The sequence below is a fragment of the Lissotriton vulgaris genome, chromosome 1_1, assembly GCF_964263255.1.
Source record: "Lissotriton vulgaris chromosome 1_1, aLisVul1.2, whole genome shotgun sequence".
NCBI lineage: Eukaryota > Metazoa > Chordata > Amphibia > Caudata > Salamandridae > Lissotriton > Lissotriton vulgaris.
This window is the reverse complement of record NC_141685.1, coordinates 596418030-596434921: the sequence shown is the minus strand read 5'-3', so window position 1 is coordinate 596434921 and position 16892 is coordinate 596418030. Positions and strand designations below refer to the sequence as shown.

At 38.0% G+C, this 16892-nt stretch overlaps 1 protein-coding gene across 2 annotated transcripts in view; it reads left to right on the top strand.

The window, feature by feature from the left end:
* The window catches only part of SYDE2 (synapse defective Rho GTPase homolog 2), a 155640-nt gene that overhangs the window by 63563 nt on the left and 75185 nt on the right, over window positions 1-16892 (top strand). For both annotated transcript variants that reach the window (XM_086954060.1, XM_086954062.1), the window contains one exon: window positions 14401-15479. In XM_086954060.1, coding sequence (XP_086810186.1) covers window positions 14401-15479 — 1079 coding nt within the window. The remainder of the gene's footprint in view (window positions 1-14400; window positions 15480-16892) is intronic.

Sequence of the window (16892 nt, the reverse complement as noted above, 5' to 3'; positions counted from 1 at the left end):
ATGCTAATAGTTCAATAGCAATAATCAACAGCTCTTGCATAATGCTCGTGTGTCTCACAAAGAACCATTCACAAAGCTGAAAATATTGCATTTCCACCCTTATGTTCCATCTATGAATGGACTTTAAATGTTTCAGGGAAGCGCTAACTTACTTTCTCTAGCCAGAGCTCCATAAGAATCTGTAATGTTGGGGCTTTAAGATTGAATCTGCCACTACCAAAGTTGTTGTTCTAGTCCAGTCTCTTTCAAGATATTTATTGATTAAAATACATCTCATCGGTGCTGAGGATTCGTGATGCACAAAGTTGCAGCTTGGAATAGAGGTTTCTCTGTGCATTGATGGCTGCAATGAACAAAATTTGCTTCTGCTCGTGGATGAATTTCATGAGCCTGCTTTGCATTGCTCCAAACCGTTGTATACAGAAACCTTTAACTTACTCTGTCTCAAAAGCCCAAAACCTTGATTGTGGGTGGAGTTAGATAATGCGTCACCCACTTTAATTCATTATGATCGATTAAGTAGAAACTCAAGAATGTATTAATTTCAAGTGACTTTATAACAGAAATATATCCAGACTAAAAATAGAATTATTCATGGAAATATTGCACTGAATTTGAAAGAGCCTTTTTGACTACTTAGTTCTCTGCTTTTCCCTGTGTAGCACCACCAGGCCCTTTCTTAAAGTTTCAGATACTCAGCTACACTCTTTGTAGACAGTTATGACCTCAACTTTGCTTTTAAATAACAACATTTTGCCTCTTACTGACATAAGAAAAAATATTAAAGAAGCCTCAGCACATTTGTTTGGAGAACTAGAAATATCAGAAGTAGCTCACAAGACGTTTCAGGGAGTTAAACACTTGCCACCGGTATCTGCTGTGACCCTAAAATCAAATGTCGATTTCTGGAAAGTCCATCTCAGCCTTCAATCCTTTAATGTTGGGAAACAGTGAATTATGAAATTGGGCACTAACAACACCTTTTACATACGGTGCTTTCAAACTGCAAAAACTGTGTTATGGAGATTTGTGCTACTATTGTTGTTGTTATTGTTGTTGTTATTATTAACTATTTTTATTCCGTCCTCTCTTGTTCTCCCTATCAGGCTTTAGTGTGTTAGAATTGCAGTTAAACATTTAAATAGACTTGTGTATTTTCGATTTTTGAAAGTAAATAAATAAATTATATATGCCCTTGGTAATCACAATATATAATTTCTGGAAGTAATCTATCACCGCAGCGAACTAGTCCACACTATTTTGTTGGGTAAGTAAAAATATAACTTGAGGTGTCTGTATCATTTGTTGAAAACCCAGAGAAAAACGATTCCTGTGGAAGTGCCAGAATTTCAGTCATACTGGTTACCTCTGTCCTTTTTTTTTTTTTTTTTAACTCTTCAAGAGTTTCTCAAAAGTGATGCAAGCAATCTACTTCCATTGTCAGTGTTGTGTCGGTATGTTTATGGAGATTGTAGCATAATAATTAACATTCTGGTAAAGTAGGTTTATGTAATTTTAAATTTTACTCTGACTAATCCATATTAGAATGCATAGCCATAAAAAGTGTTGTAGCCGCTAATTGCCTTTCATCACTTCTGGAGGCAATCCAGTCATAAAGAGATCAAGTGTGCACCCTGCCTAGATTAGGTAACACATTTCTCCCTTTAGCGTTTAACTCCTGCATTTACAGGAGTCAATTCTGGAGATATTTCCCATCTCTACCATTACTTACACGTCGTTTCCTGACATGTTAGGGATTGTTGAGAGGGTTAATTCTTTATTTTCTCAAGCACTACTAGTAACAGCTGCGGCAGTCATACAGCATATAAGAATAACATTACTGTGCACATGGAATTCTATATTTCACTCGCCAAATTCTACTGCATTTTGTGATTGCAGAAACGAATGCACCCATTAGGCCTGTTTGATCAAAGGCGAGGTATGCCATCAGAACATTTCAAATAAGTCTTGTAGAACTGATACATATTTTTCAAATGTATAGTTTATGATATCTTGAACGTTCAATATTGTTTTTTTTTTAATTTGAAAAGCAACAACCGGCTTCCAATATAATATTTTGGTGAATATTTGATTTCAAATATGGATGTACGTTAATGTTCCCTTCGTATAATAACAAATGTACAATTCAATATAATCAGCAGAACAAAAAAATCAAAGTATAGTACCGGCCCCCTTCCTTTCTAAACAACCAGATGCCACTTCTAAGTTGACATGGTCAACATATTCATAGTATCTGGAATAGCCGTATGTGTACCCAACACCACTGTCAAACAAACCCAGCCTTCAAATCACGCATCCAAAGCATCCAGCTTGTTGACTGCATATTTTGATGTCAGAATCGTTTCAAGAATTCTAGTTAATGGAGGCAAAGCCTGTATCACACCACACCACATCCTGTGTTTACATCCCATATATATGTTTCTTTAGCATGGAAATAGACACTACAGATGTTATACACCATCTCCTTGATCCTTTCTGATCTGTAAATTAAGTAATTTGCCGGGTGCCTGGCCAAATGCAGCACGTCTAGTCACCAGTTGTTAGATTAAAGCTGGATAGCCTGGATTCTCATATACGGAATACCTGATTGTTGACAATTCAGCCTACAACCAGACAGCGTGCCACATAATAGCAAAAGGAACTACACTCAGATTGGGGCCCCAGAACCATTAGCTTTAAGCCAGATATTAATGTATCACTGAATATTTTTCAATCCATTTGCAAAATCTCATCACACTAGTCATGAGGGCTGAAATATTCTACTTCTCATTCTGCTTCAAGTTCCAAAGAATGCCTGCCATCAAAAATATTGTGTTATTTTTCAGTCATTACTATTATTATCTTGTTATACTAGGCACAAAAAATCTAAATTTGAAGATGGTCTTCGTTGAAGAGTGACCTGTACATTGCCATGAGAACAGATTGTTATCTGCATTGTCCCCACCCTAAGCGACCTTCACAAGCTCCCTCTGGGTGCCAACATTTTTCCTATGCACTATTGTGTCCCCAACGAAGCCATTCATCATGGGCCCTATTTAAATAGTGAAATTTAGTATTTAGGGAAATAAGACACTGCTGCTACAAAATAAACTTACTGGTAATTTTCTGACAACTGGAAAATGTGCTTTAATAATCATTTTCTCTGATAAGGAGCAAACACCTCCAGATTCACTGCCTACGAATCAGCCTAATGGGAATGGCAACAAACAAACTGGCAAATTGCCATGCTTTTGAAGTAAAGTAAACCATACCCATAGTAATACGGATTGCATCTAACCCAGAGCCATTAGACTATAGCTTAACAAACATCTGCCAGCAACCACCTACCTGTTCCACAAATACTTTATTCTAAGTAACTCTAGCATAATGATTAGTATTAACATTATCAGATTTATAAACTGTATTAATAGACATCATCAAGATTGAAGACTGATGTGTCATGGTCTATGCTAATTAGTAAGAGTACCCTGAAACTTCAACGGAACATATCGGGGATACAAAAAGGGTTTAAGTCGACCTCGGGTATGTCAGTTACCCCAGCTATTGATATATATAATGCAAAAGCTCTGGGAAGTGCACTCTGTGCCGCAGAATTGTGGGACTTTTCTCCGCTAAATAGCCTACCAACAACTGTAAAACGTTTCTGAGATCTTTAGTTAATTTGCCAGAGTGGGCTTCATTTTTGCAGTTACTTTCAGACATGAGTTTAAAACGTGTCTCCCAAACGGTTGGCCTCAGATTATTAATATATTGACGGAGGCTTTGCTGCATTGAGAAATTATCATATTATCGATAAATCCTAGAAGAGATTATTACCCTTGATGCCCATAGAAGAATCCAGTGGATCAACAAAGTGTGATCTACGCTAACTACCATTGGTGTGGAAAAGTTGTGGTCTAATAGAGCGAATCTTCTAGCAGTAAAAAAATCCCAGTTAAAAGAGAATTACTGGCGATACTTAACTGAATGTTAGTTTTCTAACATGAGGCAGGGATCTCATACAGCAGTCTTCCTGAATTATAAATGTTTACCTTTATTTGAATCATTTTTGGACACAATTACGCCCCCTGCAGCAAAACCTTTTGTATGTTAAATTTGGGCATTAAACCGCTATTGCCACAACTGGAATAGCTCCCACCCTGCTTCTGGAAATTGCCTGGTTTGTAATAAGGGAGAGAACATTGTGTCTCATTGGTTGTTTTTTTGTAATGCTTATCCACTTCCTCAAAGGGAGTGGTTAATACCAATCTGCTGCTCTGTTGGGGCAATGCAATATGCAGTTGCCCTTAGAATATTCAGATCAGACTTATCCATCGTAAATGCACATAGCATAGCCAAGTATTTATATTTTGTGTAGTGTGTTAGGAAAAGCTGTACACAACAGAATTCTGCTTAGGTGTTTTACTTTGGAAGAGGTTTCTTCTAAAGCCTTGTAATGTTTTAGTTGTTTATTTAAGATACTTATGACTTTTCTACATACATGTATCATATGGGTTCTGTTAAGGTCAATAATTGCCACTCTGCTCAATTATATGATTTGCATTGCAACTGTTTTATCCTTTTAACAATTTTGTGAGCGTCTTTTATGGTTTTGATTAACTGAAGTAAATATTTCTTAATGATGTTTTATTGGTATTTAACAGCAAGGTACCAGAATGTTGTAACCCAAATATCGTCTGACAGAAATATCATTCCTTAAATATAATTTACAAAAATATTGCCTCCGTGTGAATAGTGGAAAATCTGCCAAAGGGGAAATATTGTTGTCAATGTTATTTAGAACATAATATAGCACTCTTACAATGTTTTTCCTAATGATATTGTGTTATATCGTGATATACAATCTGTTTTACATGGTGTAAAGTGCTCTTGACCTGGTCCGTATGTCTGGCCCATGACCTGGTAAAGTCTTAACGTAAACATATAAATAACAGACGTTTCCAGACTGTGGATCTATATTACATGGAAAAGAGCTTGGGCAAAGCAGTGTGAATGCCATAGTCAAGAAAGCGGTCAGTAAACCATATATAAAGCACAAGAAATGGCATTTGGGAGTAAATGTAACCGAAAGAAGACATGTTAGAACAAGTGGCATGGCAGAAGATGATTAATGCTAAAGATACTACAAAAGAATGAGCTTACTGGATAACAATATAAAAAACTTTGAAAGATTCTTTAAATAAACCGACTACGGAGAACAAATTTGCCTATCTTTGTCTGGTGGCGGTACAGAGGGATACGGATTGTAGTAGGAGGCATTCATATTTTCTCGTACTGCACTTTCAAAAGTTGTCTTTTGTGAAATCATATGGTGTACCATATTTAAATTTTCACCTTGTTAATTACAACTTTGGGATCCTAGAGCTGAAAGAGGAGTGTTATAGTAGGGAGCTGTAGTTAAACATACTTTTGGACTAGAAGAGTTATGGTAAGGAAAAGTTATTTGCAGAATTCTAACATAGAGGCTCAAGTTGGTAATTATGAAAGACATACCATATTAAAATTGTGGGGATGTTAATAGAATTTTTTTAATATTATTACGAGCATAGTTGTCCATAAAAGTTTGTATTGATAATAATCTTTAAGTATTCTTTAAGTATGCTTTAGGTCCTCCTATAATTGTTAAATAGTGGTTGTTGATCATTTTACAAATACTTTGAAATATGGTTCAATAAGTAAAAACTTGACATCACCAAAATATCTGGGAAAGCAGTGACTTAAAAATATGTTTATTTATCAGCAAAGTTTATATTGTATATTCGTGTGTTACACTATTGCCTGGGAGTCAGAAAGAGCGGGGAGGGACATGGAGATTTTTAAGAATGGAAGAAGACTCCTAGGGAAAACAGGGAAAAAGCAGAAGGTATTCAAGATAAAAAGAGGTTAGAGGGTGCAAAAGAACAGCAAAATATCCTACTTTTAAGTGTTAATTTTACAAAGGTACTTAGCCCTTTTTCATTTACTTTTGTTAAAATATTTTCTGTACTTATTACTTTCTTATTCCCATCGCCAATGCTTAAATGTGAGCAAAAGGCAAAATGTTGCCGTTTTGCAGAGGACTGAAAAATAAGGGCCTCATTATAATACCGGACGGACTTAGTTCCGACTGGCACCGCGGCTGAAGCAGGACCGCCTGACTAGTAGTCAGCGGTCCCGCTGTCTGCATTACAATGCAACCGCCTTTAGGGCATATTCTGCATTTCTACAAATTAATTTGCCATTCTTTTTCTATACCTATTGTATGCATGCAAATGTGGGATTATGTGTCCTATTTGTTTTTTGTCAAAAGCGTGCTTTTGCATTTTCCAAATTGATGGGTATGAATGAAATGTATTTCCTGGGTATGGAATTCATAAACCAAACATCTAATAGGATAAGATTGAACTGATGCTAGATATTGAGTAATTCGCTAACTTGAGTATCAGTGTTCGAATAGATAGATGAGGTGCTCCATTTAATCATTTTAAATTATTCCTTCATTTTTGCTAGCTTTGGTAATAATTGTTTGTTCACTTGATTTTGCTGTATAAGGGCCAAGTGACCCTTTTTTTTAAAATCTAAACCTGCATTGCTTTAAAAGCATATATTGCTACTATCCATTAAGGAAGCTCTCATAATAATACAGTGGACATTGTTAAAATGTATCATCATATTCGATTTGTATGCTGTATAGAAAAAACTGAGTAGATTTGTTTCATAATTAAATTGTTTTCTTAAAGTCTACAACTGTGCCACTAAGTAGATTTTGTGACTAATTGAAGCACTTTATTAAAAGAATAACCATCAACTATGGTCTGTATCTAATGCAAGTCCTAGGCAATAAATTCCCCTCGGTCTCTTATCCTTCCCTGTGGAGAATCATATTTCAGAGTCAGTGGCTTCAACTCTGGCCAGCGTCAAATAAATCTTACTATCACTCTAACAGCTAATACTAGACTACATGAAGCTCATTAGTATGGTAATATTTGCTGCCAACATATGAAATGTACAGATGCCTTCAAAATAAAGGGGCATCATAAATTAGGTTCCTTGCTAATGTCAAAATGAAATGCAAATACTCTCACAAGCTTGATTCGCTTGTGGAACTGCGTTTTCCTTGTCCATTGTGGACAAAACTGGTTGGAAGGCAGTAGGAACAGAAGCTTCTCTTCCATCAGTGATCAGGTAGGCAGTTGAGATGGACACAAAGGAGCTTATTATGATGGGGGCAAAAAAGCCTTCGACCGTAGGTCGGAGGTTTTCCGACCACCATGTCGGTTTCAGTTCTGTCCGGCTGATTATGAATCAGCCGGTCGTAATTGAAACTGGACGGTCATTTCGTCTGGCTTCCAACAGGCTCATGTAGCCCGTCGGCCTTTCGGAGGCCGGCCCATATTGCCAAAGAGCAGTCTCTCTGCCCTTGGTATCACAATGCAATGTTTCCGGCAGGGTTTCCATGCTGGCCTTCCTGACATGGAAACCCTGGCGGAAAGTGTGTTTGGGCGCTCCTAGCAGGGCCCCCTTGTGTGCGCGGCCTCTGGCTGGAGAGCCTGCCACAGGGTGCAGGGATAAACACCACCTTCCATTTCCCCATGGGAGCATGTACTATGGCCGGTTTACAGCCGTAACACATGCTCACATCGGTAAATGTCAGAATGACAAATCAGGCAGTCTTTCCCGTTTTCGAGACGGTGTCAGGTGGATGCAAGTCCGCCCGACACCATAATCGGCCCCAACGTGTTTCTGCTGGGGACACAGCGGCCCTGTGCCCCTCTTAGAAATCCCATGATGAACCAAATGCTGGGAAGGAGAGAGACAAATGAGGATCATTCGCTTCTGTCCACAACTTAGTTCTCCCCCTCTCAAAATGTTTGAGATGTAATGCATCAATACTCACACATAGACTAAGAATGGGAAGAGAGCATGTGAGATAGAGTAAAGGGACGTTTTGTATCAGATGGTGATCTCTTTGACCCGAATACAGCTATACGTCCTTGCAACCCGAGGTTGAAAGCTTAGCCAACTATCCCGTGCAATGTGGAGGCAGAATTCTTGCAGCATCTGTTTTACTGAATAGACTATCAATTGTCTATATTGTGAAGTCTCTACTTATTGAACCTGACTTGATGAGGGTAACCCCTCTTGCGTCATTTAGTTACAGATGAATGGCCCTCAACCTTACCCAAAGCATATTAGATAGTGTCTCCAAAATCCAGCTTAGATTGAACACCACCATTGGTAACACCTCACATCGTGTTACAAAACTTCTGTCAACCCCAACCACGCTCTAACACCCCACGGCTCCAAATCTCAATTGTAACACGTGAGATCCCTATCCATTTCCCAACCATTGCCCTTCCAACCACTTTGCCTTAAACCTCCTTCAGCTTTCTCCAAGGTCAAGCCACCCTGTCCCTCTGAGCTGGCTGCACATGTGTATTGACCTGCATACCCCTTCGTCATGCCTGATCATATTTGACCCCTTCACAACCTGAAGACCTCTCACACCAGCAACAACTGGCAACAAGCAAATCCTTTCATTCCAGTTCCACAAAATGCCACTTTACTACATAGATAAAATCTCTCAGGCATGTCAGAAACTCCAGCCAATGAAAGCGAGGGTTAAGAGGGTTTGGAGTGGGAGGGAAAAACACAACTTTGGCTCCCACCCTTTTAACAGGGGAAGTTGCAAGAAAGGCCCAGTACCTACATATACCTTAAACCCCAATGACACTATCCTGACCTCTGGCCCTTGTCATGTGATCCGGCCGCACTAACCCCATAATTACAAGCTTGCCGCCCACTAAATCCACATTGTATGAGACTGCGCAAATCAACAGACTCTCTTTATATTTAAGAAAATCTTTTTAATGGGACAAATCTGCATTACATCAAAAACATCAAGACTTCAAGACTTCCTGTCTGCACTACAGAACAACACCCCAACCTCACTATACAATGAAACCCCTAACAAGCCCAACCACCCTCTAGCCTCCCAGTAGAGTAGCTTCCAATCATATCTAATCAAGCACCTCCGGTAAAACGAGGCATTTTCAGGGGAAAATAAAAAAAAAAAGACACAGGGTGAGAGCAGTTAAAATAAAAATATTTGCGGGAACTGAACTCGGCAGTGACATCTGAAGGCTGAAGAGCTAAGGTGGCCTAACCGAATCTGAGTTTTTACAGCTCATACCCACGTCTCAGCAGCTACCTGACCTATGGGTCTACCTGGTGAATCTTACCAGTTTATGTCTGAAGGAGTTCATCTAAAGAAACGGAAAGCATCCTCTCCTTCTATCTGAATCCAATGTTTTAATGGTTTATGTTGCTGTATTTATCAATCACTTAGACTGGAGCACTCTCCGTGTCTGCCTTTTATAAATAATTTCATCCACACACCAGCCAAAACCATAAACCAAGAGGACTGAATATTGCCATTGAAAGCTTGCTTTTCATGAAGGTGAAAAAAGTTTAATGTGTTGGCTGACTTCCCTAACCCAGGGGTAATGGCTTCTGACAGAGACAGAAGATGAATGTTTTGGGCTAAGGCATGTCGCTGATTACTCCAGGGTGCTCCAGGCAGCCTGCAGTGAGTGTGTGCTGTGATGTGCAGCACAAGGGAAAGCTTTGTCCAGTTTTATCAAACAGCACATTTCTGACTAGCTGCTTGTCAGAAAAGCACAGCGGTCAGCCTCCAAAGGGCCCCGAATTTTAATATAGCGGTGAAAGCTTCAGTGCTTCAAATAAGTAGATGAGACAGTTTTCCAGAAAGCGGAGCCTTGCCCTTTTTCAGTGTTATTTGCAAATAAGGAAATGGAAAGGTTATTGTGGAAATTATACCAAAACCTTCATAAACACAAGACCAGAACCTGAACGTTTACATAGTTTTCGATTGCTACTTATTATGGGTCATACATGCACACACACCTTTGAATTCACATTTTGCGCTTGAGAAGCAAATATAATGTTTCTACTTTCAGTGTGTAACGTGCTCCATTTATATTTGGTCTTACATGGCCTGATAGTGCAATAACATAAACCTGATAGATTTTACAAAGATTTTGCTATGTTTATGTAACATATTCTTGTAGTCCTCTAAATTTGCTCCGGAGTTCCACTAGTAAACCAGGATTACTTCTTGCTTACACCTGGCTTAGTCTTGGATTTAAGCAGAGTCAATAAAATGTCACAGCCGTTGTATGTCAAAATATCAGCCACAAAAATATAATAAAACAGACCACAAATATATCAACTTTACCATACTTCTAATGTAAAGAACAAAAATATTATGGCCAACATATCGACATTATAGCTATAAGTACATATTTTTAATTGTAGTTCATATTATTATTATTATTATATTATTAAAACAAAAGCTAAATTAGTAGTAATAAAATTAATGTATGGGGAAAATAAACCTAACCTAAACATAACCTATAAACTGTAACTTAATTTCATCCCCAAAATGTAACTTTATGAAAACACGTATGAATTAAAAACACATTTGAATATTAAATTACAATACATTTATTATCAACATAGAAATAAGTATTACATAGAAACATGATAAATCTGATTTATTTGAAAGAATAAACCATCACATGATCGAATAATTATGTGTTACTAAAAAAGGGTCAAGCTTATTTTAAATGTATCCAACCATTATAAATAATATTCAAATGTATCACAATAACGAGTGTTTAAATTAAAAAAAATATATATAGTAAATCATTTAAATCCAATCCAAAATTATTAAAACAAAAAAAGCCAATAATTAAATCAATACAGATACCCTATTCTTACTAAAATCTTGCAAAACGTGCATAAATTCAGTGGACAACATTTACTTTCCAACTCCTAACCCTGGGAAAGTGTATACCTTTAGGGTGGGGAATGATTTAATATTCTAGCTCCAGTCTAAAAAATAATTGAGGAAAGATCATACTTTTGGGTGGTTGTGGGCAGATTTCTGTTTTGACTCCAATCCAACAAACATTGAGGAAGGTGCATGGGTGTAGGGCAGATTTACTTTTTCAACTTTTCCAAACATATGGGAAAGTACATACAATGGGAGGGTTTAATTTACTGTTCTAACTCCAATGTAGCAAACAGTAGGCAAAGTGCATACATGAGGGGGGAGGAAGGTCAGAATTATTATTCCACATACAGTATCTAAAAAGCACTCGGGAAAACTCATATATTGGGCAGGAGTTCAGATTTACTCCTCCGCTCTAATTTAAGAAATATTGGGAAAGTGCATACATTTGTAGGTTAAAATACAGCACATTCAAATCAAAACGTATAAACATTACACATTATTTTGTAAATACAAATAAAATCCTAAAAATGTGTATGTCTGTCTGTATGTATGTATGTATGTATATATATATATATATATATATATATATATATATATATATATATACATATATATATATATATAGAGGGAGAGAGAGAGAAATATTAAAAATAACGAACATAACAATATTGTACAACATTGTTTAAATAATGAAGTAAACAGTATCAACCACACCTAATATAACACATAATCAGAAAATACAATGTACTACATTTGTTGATAGAATAATTATTTGTAGTTAATTGTCATTTATTTTTATATAAAAAACTACCCACTCATGCCCTTAAAAGTTTAAACTAATACATGAATACTAATTATTATTATACACTTTAGAAATAACAGTACCTGTGCAAATGCCAATACACTACACTATCAATAATAAATACAAAAAGTAAGTTTACTAAATATATGTACAGACGTTTGTATAAATGTAAAATAGTTGAATATGTAGATAACAAATGTAAAGATAAAAACACTAGCATAATAGATACTTTATTCAATTATTAACCGTTTACAAATATATTAACATGCTTCCCATCATATCCCCCAATGAATTCCACAACCCGTGATTAGAATGTATTAAATACATATTTTAAAATGTTATGAAATATTTAAACCTATAAATAGGAGATAAATTAACATACCACTAACTATCCAAAATCCCTAAACAAACCCATAACACAAAATTCAAACGTAGTAATCACTTAAAAAATATATTAACATGTGAGCGAATAAATAAAAGGCAAATAATACCAAATTCATCTTTAAAGTTTAGAAATCATAATTTTAAAAAATCCAATCCCCCTGTAAACAGAACACACAGAAATAAAATTATACATTACCATATGATTTAAAAATAATGACGTATATTTCACAATATAAATTATTAAATAAAAACACCTAATACACTAAAGTAAAACAACTTAATAAGCACAATATTATAGTAAACTTTATTTTAAACGTTCATATTATTGTAAAGAATTACAAAAACAATACAGGTAAATATTTCTGTAGTTACAATATTTTGCCCATAATTGTATGTTCTAACTGTTTTTGGGTTGATATTTAGGGAAACAACATCACAGGAAAATGTTGTGAACTGAGCCCACGTAATGTCTGGACATACCTGGTTGAATTATAATTCTAGGCTTCTTTTAAGGTAAATTAAACTTAATTCCATAAACTAGGCACTTTTTTAAATTCTTGTGTAGGAAGAGAACATCGGAATTTACTATTTCTCATCTCTGGAGCTCCACAGCCATGTTCTTATGAAATGCAATACAGGTTTGATTTGGCATGTTCTAGAGAGTCTTTCCACCTACAGCTGTAACTTATTTAGTCTGTACTGCACTTTCACTCCCTTCTCTTACTATTGTTCTTCCCCAGATAGTCTTCCTTTCACTCTCTTCTATTTTACCCGTTTCACATTGTCTCTTTCTTGCCCTCCCTGACTTTATCTTCCCGTTAGTTTTTATCCACCCCTCTTTCCAAACCACTTGTGCAATGTCTGAAGCATGTGGACGGGTGTTTTGTATACTGCTACAGTGTGGCGTGGGTTTGCTGCTGTAGATAAATAATGCTATTGGGTACTGTGGTAGATCCTGAAATAAAAAATGTAGAGTTTGGGCTCATTTTTTCCAGAATTTATTTGGGAGGGGCCTTCCACATGCAAACCCCTTAGGAGAGCACTGGGCTATTAACTATACTTGCTTGGCACAGTATGGGACTGCATTTGTAGTGTTTCACGTGGCTGATTTCCCTTTACGGGTCCAGCTCTGTCCATGCCTTCCTCCATTTTCAGTCAACTGCGTTCACTTCTGTTGATCAACTGCAACATGTGTTTGGCAAGCATGGGTTCTTTGTGGTTAAATATAAAGTATGATGATCTAAATGGTATGACTCATTGATTGATTGGTCTGTAGGCTGCCATCATTTATTCTCTTTCGACATAGACCACTCTTCTCATTTTATTGGTTCGCGCTGGAGTTGCAGTTCTCTAATCCTGCACGTCTCCATGAATCACGTGCATCTTTGATTATCTCTATTAAACATTCTTTTCGTACTTCCCATTAAGGCTATGAAATAAATTGATGTTAAATACCACTGGTTAAAAGGAGCCTGTTAATACATTCCAGAAATAAACACTGTTCTTATAAAAGTCTCCATATTGCAAAATGAAAATGGTTGTAGCTGTGAGTGTGGCGAGAAACAACAAACAAATACAGCTGGCAAGGTTGCATAGAGTTTATTGCTCACCCGAGATATCTACTTTACTTAGCAGGCTAAGAGTTCGAATCCCAGCAATTCCCTAAGCCTTTCAGAAGAATACCAATAAATTAAATATGTAAGCAGTACGCATTCTTCTATTCTGGAATGTATATCCATGAATCTCTTATAATAAATGGAAAGATTAGTCATTTGCTTGTATTTTAAACTTATTTTAAATGTATCATTCTTTAATGGTCAGTCCTGGATCATAATATCAAATATATTCCTTGCATTCTTCAGTGTGCGTACTTTTCACTTGTTGTCATGTCATTATTGCTGGTTAGACCTACTTGAACAACTAAGCATTTAAATAATGCCATAACTGTTTATTTCGTTATTTTTTTTGTGTGATTGGATATCTTCTTCTACTTCTATTAATCTCTGTGGAATTAATGGCGCTGTTCGTTGGACTAATACAAGTAGCCCATCGATGTTACAGAAATGGGGCTACATTTCAGGACCACTTGGGGATCACAGAGGATCCTTTCTCGGATGTATATTCACATGTCTGTACCATTGATATATTATATTTATTGGTCCATTAAAAGCTATCATCACTTCTACAGCTCAGTTTTTGTTTCCCAAACCAAGTCCGCATTGAAACGTTTAATGAAGGTAGTATGGCTAATCTGGAATACCTTTGTGAAAGTCTTTGTATTTGTGCAAGAACCTTTAATTATGCGTATGCCTAACAGAATGGTAAACTGTTATTACAAATGGTGTGCATTATAAAAACAATGATCAACCAATTCTGATTGTACTTTTTTATGTAGGTCCTGGGAACAAGGCCAGCATACTGGAGTTCTCGCCACCTTCAAGCCCTAGCCCTGTGAAAAAGGGAGGCCCTATTAACTGGTCTTTTCCAGATAAAATTAAATCTCCTCGAACTGTGCGCAAACTCTCCATGAAGATGAAAAAGCTTCCTGAACTCAGCAGGAAGCTAAGCGTCAAAGGAGGTTCAAGCCATAATAACTATGATAACTCCTCTTCCTCACCTAAGGGATATTGCCAGGGCTCAAAACACCCCTCTTCTTTAGCTTCTGGGAACACTTCAGCTGCAAGCCGCAACGTGATTAGCCGATATCATTTGGACAGTAGTGTCTCATCTCAGCACAACTACAAAAAGAAAACAACAGGAAATTCGAAGTCCTCTAGTAAAGGCGGATACCTCAGTGATGGCGACTCCCCCGAGCTATTAACGAAATCAGGTAAGCATGCATCTGAGAACAGAGCCAATAGAGGAAAAGAAGCCCTTCAGAGCAATAACAATAAAACTGACATTGACATTGATGCATTTAGGCACTACAATTTTTCTGATCAACCTAAATGTTCTCACTATATATCGGGTCTCATGAGTGTCCACTTCTATGGGGCAGAGGATTTGAAGCCACCACGGATCGACACCAAGGATGTGTTTTGTGCTATTCAGGTTGATTCAGTGAATAAGGCAAGGACGGCTTTGCTCACTTGCAGGACTGCGTTTTTAGAGATGGACCACACTTTCAACATAGACCTCGAAAATGCTCAGCATCTGAAGTTGGTGGTGTTTAGCTGGGATCCTGCACCTCGTAAAAATCGCGTCTGTTGTCACGGAACAGTCGTCCTACCCTCCCTTTTCCGAGTGACAAAGATGCACCAATTGGCTGTCAAACTGGAGCCCAGGGGACTTATCTATGTGAAAATCACCCTCATGGACCAGAGGGAGAACTCGTTCAATAGCAGCGGGGTGAATCGGGAGCCGGTCATGTTTGGGGTCGACGCTCGAAAAGTTGTTGAGATGGAAAATGTCGGCTTGATGGTTCCTCTACTAATGGAGAAGTGTATAGTGGAGATTGAAAAACGGGGCTGCCAGGTAAGTCCTTATTCCTTAATCTGCAAATGTTCACTCAGGGCAGCATTTGTGCATAGAGCTGGTACTGGTTTCTTTCTTCCAGTAACGTTTATTTTACTAACAAAGGTGGACACCCCTGCCTGTGTTGCTAGTTTTTGTTGTACTGAAAACACTTCTGATCACAGAGTAGCCTCCACATGAATAACCTTTTCGAGTATCTAGATAACTGCCCTTTTTATGACTAGAAACAAATGTATGAATTTGTTAGTTTACTTTATATCAATCTTCATTGCTGACAGGCCTGTTAATGCCATACTGCTGTATAACACAGACTGAAGACATGAACTGTCGTTGACAGTACATCCAGTGCTTGAAATGGAAAAATAGAAGTTTCTGAATAGTGTTGGTACTCTCCAATTAAAAGTATTACATTTTTCTTGAGAAGTGCAGGTACTCTCCCTCTCAAAATTAAAAAAAGTGTTGGTACTCAGTACCAGACAGAACCAGCCCACTTAAAGCACTGAGTACATCATATACCTGGAGCAGCAAAGTGACATATTTGGCCCAGATGTAGTCACCTTTAATCCTGCCCTAAAACCAGTGGTGGCTCCTCCACTAAGGCGGAGGACCGTCGTCCCACTGCTTTCAGCAGTACAAAGAAGGACAAATAAAATGATAATAACTTGACATTATTGTCATTTTATTTGTTCCTTCGGCAGCTTGCGGTGGGGGCAGGTCTGCTCTGGTTTCAGAGCAGGGGGAAGAAGCGGTGGGCACTGACTGTTTGGCCGGCGTCATGGGCCGGCCAAACAGTCATGCGCACTTTACATGTTCTCCACCCAGGCTGGAGAACATGCCCAGGCCCCCAATCCCTGGCTGAGCGTGGAATCCTGGTGCTCAGATGCAGGGTTGTGATTGGCTATGGGAAGCTTGGGAGTCCGGGAGCTTCCTGCTTGAACAAAAGTCAGGAAGAGGACAGAGGCAGACAGGGCAGCGGCAGTCGGCTAGCCAGCAGGTAAGTTATTATCTTTTTTTTAAAACCTCCGCTCTTTCCCTCCTCCCCTCTCCTCCCCTCCCCACATCTGCTTCTCAGGAGCAAGGGCCGCTGCCTGAAACACCCAGTAGCATCCTATATGTTGCTGAGGGGCGAAGGGCCAGTGCTTTATTTGTAAAAAAGAAAACACTTAGTGCAGGGGACCAAATCTTTTCTTAGGAGTAGACTGCCGGTGCTGCTGAATGCCAGCTTTGCCGAATACCAAGGATGCCTGGTCTTGAATAGACCTTATGTCTCTTTCTTCTTCTGTCTTTTTATCTTACTCATTAAGAGCCGCCGGTGTGTCACTTTTTTAATACGGGAAAAAGTGACGTACCGGCGGCGCAAGGGGCTTGTAAATAAGCACCTTATTATTCATGCTTTCTCCTTTTGTCTTTGCT